The sequence below is a fragment of the Fragaria vesca genome, linkage group LG5 (genome assembly GCF_000184155.1).
Source record: "Fragaria vesca subsp. vesca linkage group LG5, FraVesHawaii_1.0, whole genome shotgun sequence".
NCBI lineage: Eukaryota > Viridiplantae > Streptophyta > Magnoliopsida > Rosales > Rosaceae > Fragaria > Fragaria vesca.
The window spans coordinates 10,053,781-10,067,918 of NC_020495.1; the positions used below are offsets into that span (position 1 = coordinate 10,053,781).

Consider the following 14,138-nt stretch of genomic DNA (forward strand, 5'->3'; position numbering starts at 1 on the left):
ATGCCTTTTGGCCTCACCAATGCCCCTTCTACTTTCTATTCTTTCATGAATGATGTATTGAGAGCTTATTTGAGGAAATGTGTTCTTGTGTTTTTCGACGACATTCTCATCTACAATCCCTGTTTGGCAGCTCACCTTCAACACTTGGAATGGGTGTTTCAAACTTTACAGAAGAATTCCTTAGTAGTAAAAGAGAGTAAGTGCAGCTTTGGAGCATCTCAGGTTGAATACCTTGGTCACATCATTAGTGGGAAAGGTGTAGCAGTGGATCCTTCAAAGATAGAGTGTGTAGAGAAATGGCCGCTACCTAAAACTATCAAAGCATTGCGAGGGTTTCTCGGTTTGGCAGGATACTATCGTAAATACGTCAAGGGTTTTGGATTGATTGCAAAGCCACTGACTAGTTTGCTCAAAAAGGATGGCTTTAAGTGGGATGAAAGATCAACAGAGGCTTTTGAAGAATTAAAGGCAGCTCTCACATCCACTCCGGTCCTAGCATTTTCGGATTTTTCTAAGCCCTTCACTATTGAGTGTGACGCATCTGAGGTGGGAATCGGGGCAGTCCTTTCTCAAGACAGGCACCTTATAGCCTTTATGAGCAAGGCTCTCTCTCAACGACACCTCGCACTCTCAGTCTATGACAAAGAGATGTTGGCAGTGGTAATGGTTGTGCAACATTGGCGGCATATCTTTTAGGCCACCACTTCATTATATACATTGACCATAAGACCATTGAGTACTTTCTCACTCAGCGAGTTACCACTCCTTCACAACAAAAATGGCTGCTGAAACTCCTTGGCTACGATTACTCGATTCACTACAAGAAGGGAAAGAATAATGCTGCCTCAGACGCCTTGTCAAGGTCTGCAACTCTCAATGCCATTTTGGGGACATCAGTACCAACTCATGACTTTGCTAGCTTTGCAGACTTCACCAAACAGCAAGAAACACTTTTCTCTCCACAATTCACAATTGTTATACAAGGGTAAGATATTTGTGCCAAATAATGGAGATTGGAGACAGAAGGTGATTAAAGAGTTTCACTGTGGTTGAGTAGGAGGACACATTGGTAGGTCCTAGACTTACATGAGGGTGAGGAAGAATTTTGCTTGGGCAGGGTTGCAAAGATGTAAAACAGTTTGTGGCTAACTGTGATGTATGCCAACAAAACCACTACGAAGCCATTCGACCCCCAGGACTGCTGCAGCCAATCAACATCCCTGACAAAGCTTGGAGTGTCATCACCATGGACTTCATTGAAGGGTTACCCAAGTCACAAGGTAAGACTGTTATATGGGTTGTAGTGGACAAGCTCACTAAGGTGGCTCATTTTATACTTCTCTCACATCCCTACACAGCAGCTTCCCTAGCTAATGTCTTTGTATCAGAAGTGTTTCGACTACATGGCATGCCTGATGCCATAATATCTGATCGAGACCCCATTTTTATGAGTCTTTTTTTGGAGGAATTTTTCAAGCTACAGGGTACTTCGCTGAACAAGTCTACAGCCTACCACCCTCAAACAGATGGTCAAACGGAGAATCTCAATCAGACCTTAGAGCAATATCTGCACTGTGTTACTGGCAACAAGCCTCAGGAGTGGGTGGCTGCTCTTCCTTGGGGTTTACCTATAGTCTTTTGTTGGCTATGGAGTCTCAAATTGGTCTTAAAACCTTGGGTAATTTCATCGAGCAGGAGCTGGAATTTGGGCTTGCGCATCAAGAGCTCCTTGCGTTTCTGGCACCTGCCAGCAACGCGGAGCGCGGCCGTCCCGAGCCTGAATCGGCGGTGCTTCTTCACTCCTCCAGTGGCAGCAGTCGACTCGAGAGCGACTTCCTTGCAACAAGCCCTCCACATATGAGAGTGTGTAACATCCTGACCCAGGTGTTAAAAGAATAAACAAAGATAATCAATAAGGAAATCCTAATTTGAAAATGAGATAGAATCTCATAATCAAATAAAACGACAAACATTTTTTTGTCCCATTTGGAACCTAAATTTTATTTTATTAATTTGCGGCTGCACTCAAAACATTGATCGGGTTGCCTACGTACCCTTTTTAAAGGGATCAAGCCACTCGTATTTCAACATTTTAATCTACTACTCTACCTACACTAACAACATCACATTTACCACTATAAGTCCAAAATCAAAACCCTACTTACAGCCTCCCAAGAACCATTTCATGCAAGGAAGAAAATTTCGGTGATTACGGAAATTTCGACCCTCTAAAATATGGAAATTTCGACGGAAATTTCGAGGAAATATTTATTATAATAAAAAATTAAGAAAATTGACGGAAATTTAAAGAAAAATAAGGAAATTTTAAACCAAATTTTGAGAGATGTTTGTTTTCTATATTATGTACTATATTTGAAATGAAAACCTTGAATAAACATTGATCTATAGGGAGTTTTAGTAAGTTAAGGTGAAAATGTTAGTGTTGAACTGTTAATAATTCTTAAAAGTTTACTTTACATATTTTTTTTAATGGCTAGAAACCTAAAAGAAGGTTAGGCATCACGCCTTATATACATAGGTTAGGTAGTTATAAATGGATTTTTTTGAAATGTTGATATATTAAAAATGAATTAATAAGTGTAGGTAAACAAGTTTTTTTTTAATTTTTTATGGAAGTGTAGGTAAAAAAGTTAGCTAAAGATTAGAAATTTATCTAATTTTTTACTTTTCAGATTTGGAAAAAAAAAAACCAATATATATTATAAAGATACTAAAATAAACAAATTGGATAGTTAGTAGGGTTGGTTAAAATGTTAGCCTTGTACTAACCCACCCAAGTTCGAATCCCCGCAAAATGTTATTTTGCTTCCTGATGGAAAGAGGACACGTGGAGGAGAAGCAAATGGAGCGCATGCACGTGCGGACCACGTGCAATTGGTGCAAAGAGTGGCGGGAAAACGAGATTTTAAAAGTTTCGGCGGGTTTTCGAAAATTTCACCGAAATATCGCGAGTTTCGGACGAGAAATTCTAGGGAGTGAATAATATATCGCTGAGTGAGAAAAACGAAAATTTCGGCGAAATATCGCCGAAACTTTCGATTTTTTCTTCCTTGATTTCATGATACACACCAAAATTTAATATGTTTTCTTTTACATCCATTAAATCAAATCAATCCGGCCATACAAAGCCTCATGCATCATCAAAACTATACCAATTTATTATCATTCTAATATAAAGTTCCAGGAGAATAATATAAAGTCCCAAGTTTACTAAACATTCTAACTAGATTTACTAAGAACACCCATTAGATATACTATGGACACCCATTCAACTAAATGCAATCCCATATCCATACATAACACTCCAATATCCACTTCAAATTGATACGACCATGTCCTCAAAACTACTAAGGACACCCAAATCCTCTTTTGCCGTTTTCTACATACTTTTCTCAAACTGTCCAACTCTTGCATTTACTCGCTTTCTCCAACCCCTTTAAAGTCGAATGAGCTACCATGACCCAATTCCACTCCAAACACCAATTCAACTTCAAATGGAATTTAATCATAGTATCCGAAATTACTCTCTACACCCAAACTTGAAACAAATGATCTTCTCCTACTTTCCTATAATCTAACATCCAATCTTCCTCGACTTTAAAGCAAACATGTAACAACACCAACATCAGCTCAACCATTTTGCAGCCTCAACTCAACTTCAGCAAATAAGCTCCATCATAAAGAAACTCTTTTCAATCTCAATACTCATTCAAAACCCCAAATCATCAAACAATAACAATAACAATCTGTGCAGTCTTCCTTCACTTCAATATTAACCAACAACTAATCACTAGCATTAACAACACCAATTCATGTTCTTGCACTTTCATATGATTGGAAATGGAACAAGAACACAGAAATCACCAACACAAACAGTAAACCCGAAATGAGCAGAGACTCAAAATCAACGATTCCTCCAATCTTGAATTCAAGCATCTACAATCACATATATCTATTCAATATACTAACTAAAGCCAAAAATCAACTCCTACAACTACCGCCGCCGCCGTGAACAGTGGCCACAGACGATGGTCCTCCATTGCCTAAAATCCAAAATCGCCAAAACGCAACCAAACTCAATTCCATGCATATACAGAGGTAGAGCTCGAAAAATGGACAAAGTTTCATACCTTGATCGAAACCAATCGCCACCGGAAAACGAAGAACACGACCGGAAAACTTAGAAACTCCTCCTCTTAGATTCTCCCTCACCTGACCTCGTCTCGACAAGCTGAAGATACAGGAACGTCGAGGATGAGGAGATGAAGCTATCCATACCAGTGAGAGGCGTCGACGCTGCCGGAATCGGAGACTCGCCGGCAACCCAGCCTCTCCTTCTCCACTTCGAATCTCTCACTCCAGACATCTTATCTGAAAATCAAGGGCTTGGGCATGACCACGAGAACGAGAGGAAGCTGCCGCTACCATTCTTTCTCCTCGCCGTCGTCGGAAAACGGAGAACCAGTCGGGTTGACCCGTCCACTCCATTCGGGTCGAGAATGACCCGTCTAGGTCTGAATTCTTTCTTCTTCCCCCTTCTCCCGAACCTTCCTTTCCTCTTTTAATTTTTTTTTGCTTAGGTCGGTTTAACCGATCCCTCTAGAACCTTCCTCTCTCTTTTTATACCCTTTACCGAAATAGAAACTTTCTGTTTTTAGACCATAATTTTCTCATACGAACTCCGATTTGAGCGTGCCACGTGTCCACGAACTCGTATTAACGTCCTCTACGACTTCCATGAAAGAAGTTCTCCGAAATTATCAACTTAACAAAAAGTCAACTTTTTGGGTCCTTTACGGTAAAACGGTTACAAGAAACAATAATTGAAAATTTACTGTAAACTTCATAAATTCACAGAACATAGCTCATCGCTCCGGAAAATAATCCGGAGATACCGGTGAGCTCATATAAACGTGTACCAAGACTTCGGACTTTTAAATCCACTATTTACCCATTTCCAGAAAAGCTCGAAAACAACCTCGAGCAATCACTATTTAAATCTCCGAGCGCGAATAAAGAAAAATCCGCGGTAACTCGTAACCCCAAACAGTAACCTTTTAGGTTCGGGGTATTATAGAGTGAACCACCAAAAGTTCATGTGAGCTGTTTGGTGAAATTGGAGGATGAAACTGGAGATTCGGGTTAGTATGAGGTGTGTAGTACGAAGGGATGGATGGGCTTTGAGGAGAGGTGGTGAGTGGTTGTGGAGCAATATGATGAGTGGGTTGCAAGTGAGGAGAAGGGTAGTCTTGTGTGTGAGTCTGAGAAACACAAGGGAATCGGAGAGGAAGCCAATGGTCATTGATTAGGGTTGCAGAATGGTTGTTCTGCGGTGGTAGGTATGAGTTTGGCTGTGTGAGCTGCGGGGGTGGGTAGTTTGGTTGTGAGAAATTTTGAGGTGGTGGGTAAGAGTTTGGGTGCGTGAAATGCAACGGTGGTGGGTACGGGCATGGTGGTGTGAAATGGTGCAGTGGTGGGTAACAGTTTGGCTGTGTGAAATGTCAGGACCCACCCCGAATTTCACCCTGAAACCCGAGGTAAATCATGCGGGGTCCACCTTCAAGGAAAATTTACCGAAAATTCGGCATAACCTTCCTTGAAAATGAACAACCCTTACCTGAAAAAAAAAAAAAAATCAAACTTAACGCTTCTATGACCAAACATCTATCCTCTAACACCTGGAGCCTTCTTGCTCCCCAAGTTCATCACATCTCCCAATATATAAATTACTCAACTAAAATAATCCCACAACCAACAATAAACAAAATTAATTCACTAACTGATTATCAGAGCATATCTAATAATGAAAGAATAACAATGAATAAAGATTAAGCGGAAGCAACCTCTGACTATGCATCGACTTCATTTACGCTCGACCTCAAATAACTTAGCCTGCAAACTGAGTATTTAAAAAAAACCAAATGACCCAGGGGAAAGTAATTTAAAAACGTTAGAGTGAGTGGACAAAAATAAATTAAATAATTTAACAAAATACGCAATTTGAATACTTTCCAACATTTCAACTTTAAAAACTTAGCTGCACGCAAATTTTGATAAATCATACAATTTAAAATCCAGAAACTCATAAGAATGAACAAACCAGCCCCGCTGGTTAATCAAATACATAACTGATAGGAATAAAATAAAGAGAAAAGTTATCACCATGTAAAAGGAGCCTCACAGGCTCGGGTTGGTGCCTCCCAGGCTATAATAGTGTCCCACGCTAAGCGCTCTACTCACTATAATGGCAAGCTAACAAATAAATATAAATACTAATTGGTTGCCTCCCAAACTATAATAGCGTCTCACGCTGTGCGCTCTACTCATCTATGGTGAGTAGCCGCTAATAATGGTTAGCTAACAGTAATCAATATAAGCGACCCTATATTATGGTGACTAAAACATACGAAAACACTTAAATCCATTAATCTTCTCCAAGATCATACGAATGCTACGGTTTCCAACCGTACTTGAAAATCATCATAAGAAATTATAATAACTCAATAACGTGTCTCACACGTCAAAATATTCTCAAAACCATAATATAAGCGAGATTTAATTAACAAATAAAAATCATAATTAATATCTCAATCCAAAATACTCGCTAAAACATTCTCATGGTCAAAATCAATATTCCACCAATAATTCGAAGATTATAAATAGCAAACTACCGAAAATCCTATTTTCGGAAATCTTTTATAAATCTCAAAGTCCACCATTAAAACAATTTTAATGAAATCCAGAATTTATAAAAATATCCAAACTCAAATATCAAATTAATAATCCAAGCTCAAATCCATAAATTTTGACCAACAATTAAATCCATGCATCAAACTCAAATAATTTTCAAGATCATTTCATAAGCCGAAGTAATAATATAAGCTCGGAAAATAAAATAATAAATTATAAAATCTTGCATGCTTATTTATTTAAAACTAAAATGTCCACTCACAAATTTAGGCATAAACCCGACGATAACCGCATCGCCACTCAAGCGAGGTTCCTTTCGTATCCTGGCACAAGAAATATGCTTAGAACCACTCTTCGATTTAGGAAATTAAATGTTTTAACTTAACCATCGAAATCCTCCCAATTAACCCACTAATAAGCTAATTAGATTTTTACCAAACTTCATCTACAACTTCACTTCATCAATTCTAGCACTTTAGAACCATAACCAAGAAAATCCAATGGTCAGATTTATTCTAATAACCGCCAATTTCTCCAATCTCTGAAAAATTCCAAACATAACCAAAACTCTTCCAAAAATTCCGAACTTCATACCATTAGACTCCCCTTAATATAACACATTTAAAACCCTGAAAAACCCCCTTATAGCGGCGCCGCCGCCGCCGTCTGCTCCGGCGACCCCCAAGGGCTACCAAATTTTAACAGCATCTTCCTCTCAACACCCCAAACAACTTTCATAACTATCACTAAGTCCAGTTTCAAGCTTAAACATGTCAATCGAACAAAAACACAATAAAGAACCCTAGAAATTCAAATCTTCGATTCTCCTTACCTAGCTCGTGTTAGGATGTATCCTTTTAGGGTTTTGCTGCTGGGAGGGAGAGCTTCAAGTTGACACCAACAGCTTCGGCTATGGTGGCCGGAAAAGAGAATTTCCGGTGAAACTCCACTACGCACAGCTGCTCCTTCTCGGCGTGATTCCTCCCTCACGGCGGCGCAACACGACTAGCCACCTACCTAGACTTGAAGAGGATGTTCCAAGCTTCGATTTGATACCAAGCTTGCCGCCTATCTTGGCCGGACGGCGGCGAACGGAGGCCAGGAATTCGACGAGTCGGGGGAAGAGTTCGGGGGAGAGGAGAGAGAGAGAGAGAGTGTGGGTGTTGGGCTTCACATCCTACCTAGTCCATCACTTAAAACACCCACAAAAAATAAAACCTAATAGAAATTTACCCATTTACCAACAAATGTTTACCCTTTTTATCTGATAACTTTTACATACGAACTTCATTTTAAGCGTACTACGTGTCCACGAAATCCGTTTAACATCCTTTACGACTTTTATGAAGAAAGTTTTCCCAAATTTTTTACAAAGAAAAAAGTCAACTTTTAGATAGTAAACAGTTACTCAAAACGATAAAAGTCAAAGCAATAAAAAAAGTAAATAACTGTAATTTAATTTATGAACCGGGATGTGACATGAAATGTAACGGTGGTGTGTAAGAATGCAGTGGTGGTGTGAAATTGGTCACAGGATGATAAGAGGCTTCGACCAAAGAGTGATCATAGCAATTTCCAGCAACCCCTGCGCCGTATCCCGCCGGAATCAGGCCCAGATGTGGGCTCTGATACCACTGGGCTTAAAAAAGGTGTTTGAGGGCTCTAGATTCACATCTGGGCCTGATTCCGGCGGGATACGTCGGAGGGGTTGCTGGAAATTGCTATGATCACTCTTTGGTCGAAGCCTCTTATCATCCTGTGACCAATTTCACACCACCACTGCATTTCACGCAGCCAAACTGTTACCCACCACCGCACCCTTTCACACCACCAAGCCCGTACCCACCACCGCTGCATTTCACGCACCCAAACCCTTACCCACCACCTCAAAATTTCTCACAACCAAACTACCCACCCCCGCAGCTCACACAGCCAAACTCATACCCACCACCGCAGAACAACCATTCTGCAACCCTAATCAATGGCCACTGGATTCCCTTGTGTTTCTCAGACTCACACACAAGACTACCCTTCTCCTTACTTGCAACCCACTCATCATATTGCTCCACAACCACTCACCACCTCTCCTCAAAGCCCATCCATCCCTTCGTACTACACACCTCATACTAACCCGAATCTCCAGATTCATCCTCCAATTTCACCAAACAGCTCACATGAACCTTTGGTGGTTCACTCTCATCTGTGGAGGGCTCGTTGCAAGCAAGTCGCTCTCAAGTCGACTGCTGCCACTGGAGGAGTGAAGAAGCACCGCCGATTCAGGCTCGGGACAGCCGCGCTCCGCGATGCTCCAAAGACTATAGGTAAACATCAAGGAAGAGGGAAGTTTGACTCTCCGCAGCAGTCGTCAACACCCGAATCGATTTCAGCCACGACTGGGGCTTCGTCATCACTCATTTCTGCCAATGATGGAAGCCAAGTTGATATGTCTGTGGAGTTTGGGTCTCTGCCGCCATCATCAGTCGACCTTACTGTGGCTACTACTAATGGTGGTGTGGTAAGAATCTCTACTAATACGGGGTTGAATTTGTCGCAACATGAAGTTGGTTTCAATAGTGAAATAAGCACTGAACCTGTGGCATCTGATATTTCAACAACATCTACTGTTAAACTGGTTGGAAGTCCACAGGAGGTTGAGAGTGTTACCAAAACTGTTGATGGAGACAAAATTAGAGGGGTACTGTCGAAAACCAAGGAACTTGGTCAATCTTATCAACATGCTAGAGTGGGTTTAGGCCACTTTGGCGAGGTGAACTCTTCAATTAGTCTGCTTATTGCTGTTGGTTCTGGTGATATGATGCAAGAGGAAATAAGAGACGACACTGCTATGGGAACCAATGTGTCTGATTATGAATTGAAACAATAATAGGGAGAAGAAGGAGATGCTCAAAATGGAACGAGGCCAGTTGTGACTGTTGTTGTGGACTTGCCTAAGTTCATTCATTCCAAGGCCATGATTACTGATAATCAGGGACTCTTGAGTGGTGATATTGGTGCAGCTCACTTGTCTATTGGAGGCAAGTATAAAAAAATGCATGGGAATTGAGAAATGGTACTTGAGCAAATATGGGAGAAAAAGAAAACACAAGTTCATGCCAAGCTTGCCAGCAAAGGGAATGCAAAGGCGCTGATTTTGAATGCTATGGAAGGGGTCAAGCCCAATGAGATGATGATATGTTATGCTGATGAACAAGCGTACGCAAGATTATGTCATTGTGAAACAACGAAGCTCATTTTATGTCATAGAGAAGCACTCGACAAAATGGGCAAACTAAGTCAAACCTCATTGTCTCAGCTGGTATTCACTACATTGAGTTTAGAATTGCAAGATGTCAGAAGACTTGTTTTTCATGTTTGCACTGCTAGAATGAACTTGAGTGAGGAGGTAGACTGGGGAGTTTATCATTCAGAAATTCGAGATTCAGGCCTTCAGATTGTTACAGTTGGTTCATTTACAGTGAGTGAAGATGTTACATGTTTTACAATACATGATCAGACTGAGGTGAACTTTGCAACGATGCTAACGAGTTCTATCATGCCTTATTTTCCTTTGTCTAGTATCAAGGCACGAGTGGATGGTGGAAATATGTCATTGGTACTTGGAGACTTTGAGTTGATTCAAGATGAATGCCACATGCTTAAAGATCATGAGAAACACGTACTTGTGCCTCATATTCCCCAATTATTGCTGGATGCGGAAAAATTTCTGAGGTAACAATTCTGCATTCTAGATTGGAGGCTCTTTTGTTGTGTCATTTTGATGTCAGTGAATTAATGACACCTCTGGGAGTAGCAAATCAAAGTGAGTCTACCTAACTGGAAAGTTAGACTAAAAAATTCAACCTCAAGTCCCGAAGGAAATTTTGAATATGATTTGGATATTGCAAACTTGATTGAGAGCATGAGAATTAATGCCCAGCATAGAATTATTTATATGCAAATTGCACCTTCAGCCATGCATTGTTTTGAGTTCATGCTTCCAATTATCAATGTTGGAATTTTGACTATTGTGCCATCATCTAGTCCTGCCTGGGATTTTCAAAATGATCATCTTGGGCCACCCATGCCTACTTCTGGTTATTTTGGAGTCAATGTTGTGATAGGAGTCTATGAGCAAGCAAATGAGAAAGCAACCTTGTCTTATATCTGCTATTTTGTTGGGAAATTATTTCACGAGTGTCAAGCAGCTCAGTTACAAATTCAGAAGGGAGATCAACAGCTTCAATTGTTCTTACCTTATGTTATTATGCTGGAAGTGGGAGAAACATTTACTACTTGGGAGTGGCTACATATAAGGGATGGAGGCAGTAGTAGAGAATGTCTTGTAGTACTTACAGAGACCAATGAAATATGTGTTGCACATGCAATTGTTCCCTCAGAGAGTGCATACTCGGCATCAGATGAAGATGAACAGCCTTTGTTTCTAAATGTCATTTTCCAGGACCTTGATTTCTCCACTTATGCAGATGATAATCTTGACGTCTTATTTCAGGGTCTCGGTGACAATAGCCTTGCTGCTCTTCATTGTTTTCATGCCACTATCTTGGGAATATTGAACACAAATGCTGCTGCGTTTGACAATACAATGGCCTCCCTGCTGATCAATGTGGTTGATTATGCTCTTGTTATTTCACTTCATACCTTTCTGATTCTCGATGATCTGTTGATGTCACTCACACATGTGCTAGGTACCCTTGCTGCATGGTTTGCTCTGTTTCATATTGAGATTTGTAGAGTTATCAACGATCAGCCTTCAACATGTACTGCTAGGATTGCTGGTACGAAGCATCTAATTTCTCAGTACAATGTCAGTTGTTAGACTACTGGACAAGCTTTAAAAGACATTTCAGGCTTGAGGTCAAGCCTGTTCTTTGAGCGGGTGGAAATGTTATGATTCTAGAGTCTTCAGGTCATGTGCGGGGCACGTGATCAGCTACTAGGGTCCTATATGTACCTCCTTTGGAGCTTTTGCTCATTATTGAAGAATATTGAAGTTTACTAGTACTTCAGATTCATAAACCAGTATACAGCGCAATGAAAAGAAAAGGGGGACTGTTGGACTAGCTTTCAGCACATAAAGCTGCATAAAAGGCACCAGACACCAGATATACTACATATTAACAAATTAGCAACACAATACAGCAACCTACAGTGAGGTGATGCAAAGTAACATACCACAGTTATGTATCTTAACACAACTACAACAATTGGCCGAAGGAAAAGAAAAACCACACAGACGCAACAGTTGCTGCTCTTCCAACTCCCCAAATTTGGAAGGCATGATATACAGATAACAACTGCTAAAGCCTACCTGCATTTTTGCCACAATTGATGTAGATTTCTTCCAAACAAAGCTTTTGCCATCAATTTTTGGAAAGAAGTTGTATTTCACAAATAGTGAGTCATTCTAACAGAAGCATTTCAAGTCCTAGATGGTGCCCAACAGGCAGAACCAAGCATAATTCTACCCTTCCAACCCTGCAGCATCCAGTGGCCATCTTCATTAACCACAAAGTACGGGTGGTACCCCATTTTTACCTTATCCTTTATTTTGTTCACAACTTCATAGTCCAATGGCAGCTGTCTGAAACCAGCCTCCTGTTTCGAATCTGCCACTGCTTATATGTTTCGGGCCTCGCAATTCTTTTAGTGCCCTCACAAGCAACTATATTCAGAACTTCACGTCCAATAAACTCTTTCTCAAACCCCAATCTCATCTGATCTTCGAGAGGAAAAGTAGTATCCAACACATCAAACAATGCAGAGAAGTGGAATAGTGCCTCTCGGAAGCGTGGAACAAAGTAGGGGGCATCATGGGATCCATTAACAATACTATGGACAAAAATATCAGGATTCAACTTCCTAATCAAATTTAGAACAGTATCCCTTGGACTGTTTACCATAACTGTCTCATCAAGGAGGTACTTAAATCGGCAGAGACAATTAACAGCAAGCACCTCATTTCTTTTAACTTTAAGGTCATCAGGTTGGAGAGTTTCCCATTTTCTGGATATGGCATAATACTTAAAAGGAACACTAAATCGATTACAATACTTTGCCAATCGATGCCCTGTCTCTTGGACTGTTTCTTCTGCTCGACAACCACTTAAGGGAAGCTCTACTCCTGTAATGCGTAATTTAGGAGGTCCACCAGGTCTTCTTGAGAGGCAATGAATGAGAGCAGGCCATTGAAAACCTTGGCGGATACCAAAATCTAATATATGAAGTGTTTCTGCTTTCTCAGCGGCTTTTATAATCATATGGTTTGCAAAAATCATCAACATCTTCATGAACGGGCAGACTGCAATATAAGCTCGGTAAAACTTTGAGATATCTGCAGCTGACGCTCGTTTAGTAGCCAAAGTAGTATATAGTTCACTTCCAGTGCCAGCCAACCGTGCTTCAAGAGCATTTGCAAAACAATGAGCCAACCTCTGAGTATAATCACCAAATGGGGAAGAGTGCTGCCTAATTTGCTTCAGTAGCTCACTAGCAGTCCCTCGATCATCAACAGCAACAGCTTCTGCACATGAAATCAAAAGACGCCTCAAATCTATCACTTCCTTCTTGTTGCCTCGTTTCATGCCACAAGCCTTCTGACTGACTAGCACATCCTGCTGCAGGCCATTGTTAGCTCCATTCTGACAGACTTGATCCTCTTTACTCTCGACAGCCTTACCGCTGAGCAACGCCTTCCCGAAACTATCAGACAGCTCACCCTCCACATCATCCATATAAACCGCCGATTGCTTGTTAATCCTCCCATCCTCCAAATCTATCTCCTCCCTCTGATGACTCTTCTTTCCTCTTGAACCAACATGAACATGCTCACTGTCATTCTTCTGGGTCGTAACGACCACATTTCCTGCCTTACTATTCGCCACATCATATGTCTTGTTGCCCTCTGCAGTAATCAACTGACCTCTAGGAAGAAACTTACAACCATCCTCTAACCCTCGGTTAAATTGCACTAACAATTCGTTCTTACTAACCGCATCAGGAACCATAAGCTCACTCCTATAAGAACCCACCATCCCATTTCCATTTCCATACTCATTTTGATCAACCCAATGAGGGTTTTGGTCTTGGGAAGTTGAGCACTTCCCTCCTTCAATAACCTCATAAAGAGACTCCTCAGTGGCTTGAAGAACCAAAGGGTCATGGAACATGCACGGCTTTGGCTCCATGTCCTCCTCCATAAGCACCTTGTTTATGTGCTTGATCACACTATCAGAAAACTCACCATCATCTGCTACAGGGCTAAAGCTCGAAGACAGGGCAGAGTTCATGGGGTTTGGGTCCAAAAAGCTAAGATCATCAAAAGAGTCAGTACTTGGGTACTCGTTCAACATATCGAGTAGAAGGGTTTGATCTTCGAAATTGGGATATTCAGAGAAAGATGAATCCAT

The 14,138-nt window shown here is 40.9% G+C and overlaps 2 protein-coding genes, 1 non-coding gene and 1 pseudogene across 5 annotated transcripts; 2 read left to right on the top strand and 2 right to left on the bottom strand.

Moving 5' to 3' along the window:
- LOC101292711 (genome polyprotein-like) lies at positions 1 to 1,899 on the top strand. Its single transcript, XM_004301201.1, has 3 exons — positions 1 to 660; positions 1,118 to 1,603; positions 1,696 to 1,899. The coding sequence occupies exons 1-3, from the start codon at positions 1 to 3 to the stop codon at positions 1,897 to 1,899; spliced, it is 1,350 nt and encodes a 449-aa protein (XP_004301249.1).
- Positions 1,900 to 3,159: 1,260 nt separating this feature from the next.
- LOC101306918 lies at positions 3,160 to 4,557 on the bottom strand. 2 transcript variants are annotated; one of them, XR_184654.1, is made up of 2 exons: positions 4,152 to 4,557; positions 3,160 to 3,957 (listed from the first exon to the last, which is right to left on the bottom strand). It is a non-coding gene; the product is annotated as an uncharacterized LOC101306918 (transcript). The 2 variants fall into 2 exon arrangements; XR_184653.1 differs by having other exon boundaries at positions 3,160 to 4,064.
- Positions 4,558 to 9,735: 5,178 nt separating this feature from the next.
- Positions 9,736 to 11,388, top strand: LOC101307207. Its single transcript, XM_004299480.1, has 2 exons — positions 9,736 to 10,186; positions 10,288 to 11,388. Exons 1-2 carry the CDS (start codon positions 9,779 to 9,781, stop codon positions 10,339 to 10,341), a joined length of 462 nt encoding a protein of 153 aa, XP_004299528.1. The 5' UTR covers positions 9,736 to 9,778; the 3' UTR covers positions 10,342 to 11,388.
- A 619-nt stretch (positions 11,389 to 12,007) lies between these two features.
- Positions 12,008 to 14,138, bottom strand: LOC101293008 (annotated as a pseudogene). The gene has a single exon (XR_184801.1). The product of XR_184801.1 is annotated as a scarecrow-like protein 33-like (transcript).

Excerpts from the sequence above, each read along its gene's own strand:
- LOC101292711 (XM_004301201.1), top strand. The coding sequence starts at position 1 with ATGCCTTTTGGCCTCACCAATGCCCCTTCTACTTTCTATTCTTTCATG. Across the intron at positions 661-1,117 it reads ACAAAGAGATGTTGGCAGTG|GGTTGCAAAGATGTAAAACA; the intron begins GTAATGGTTGTG and ends TTGCTTGGGCAG. Across the intron at positions 1,604-1,695 it reads GCAACAAGCCTCAGGAGTGG|GAGCTGGAATTTGGGCTTGC; the intron begins GTGGCTGCTCTT and ends TTCATCGAGCAG.
- LOC101307207 (XM_004299480.1), top strand. The coding sequence starts at position 9,779 with ATGGTACTTGAGCAAATATGGGAGAAAAAGAAAACACAAGTTCATGCC. Across the intron at positions 10,187-10,287 it reads TTACAGTTGGTTCATTTACA|TATCAAGGCACGAGTGGATG; the intron begins GTGAGTGAAGAT and ends TCCTTTGTCTAG.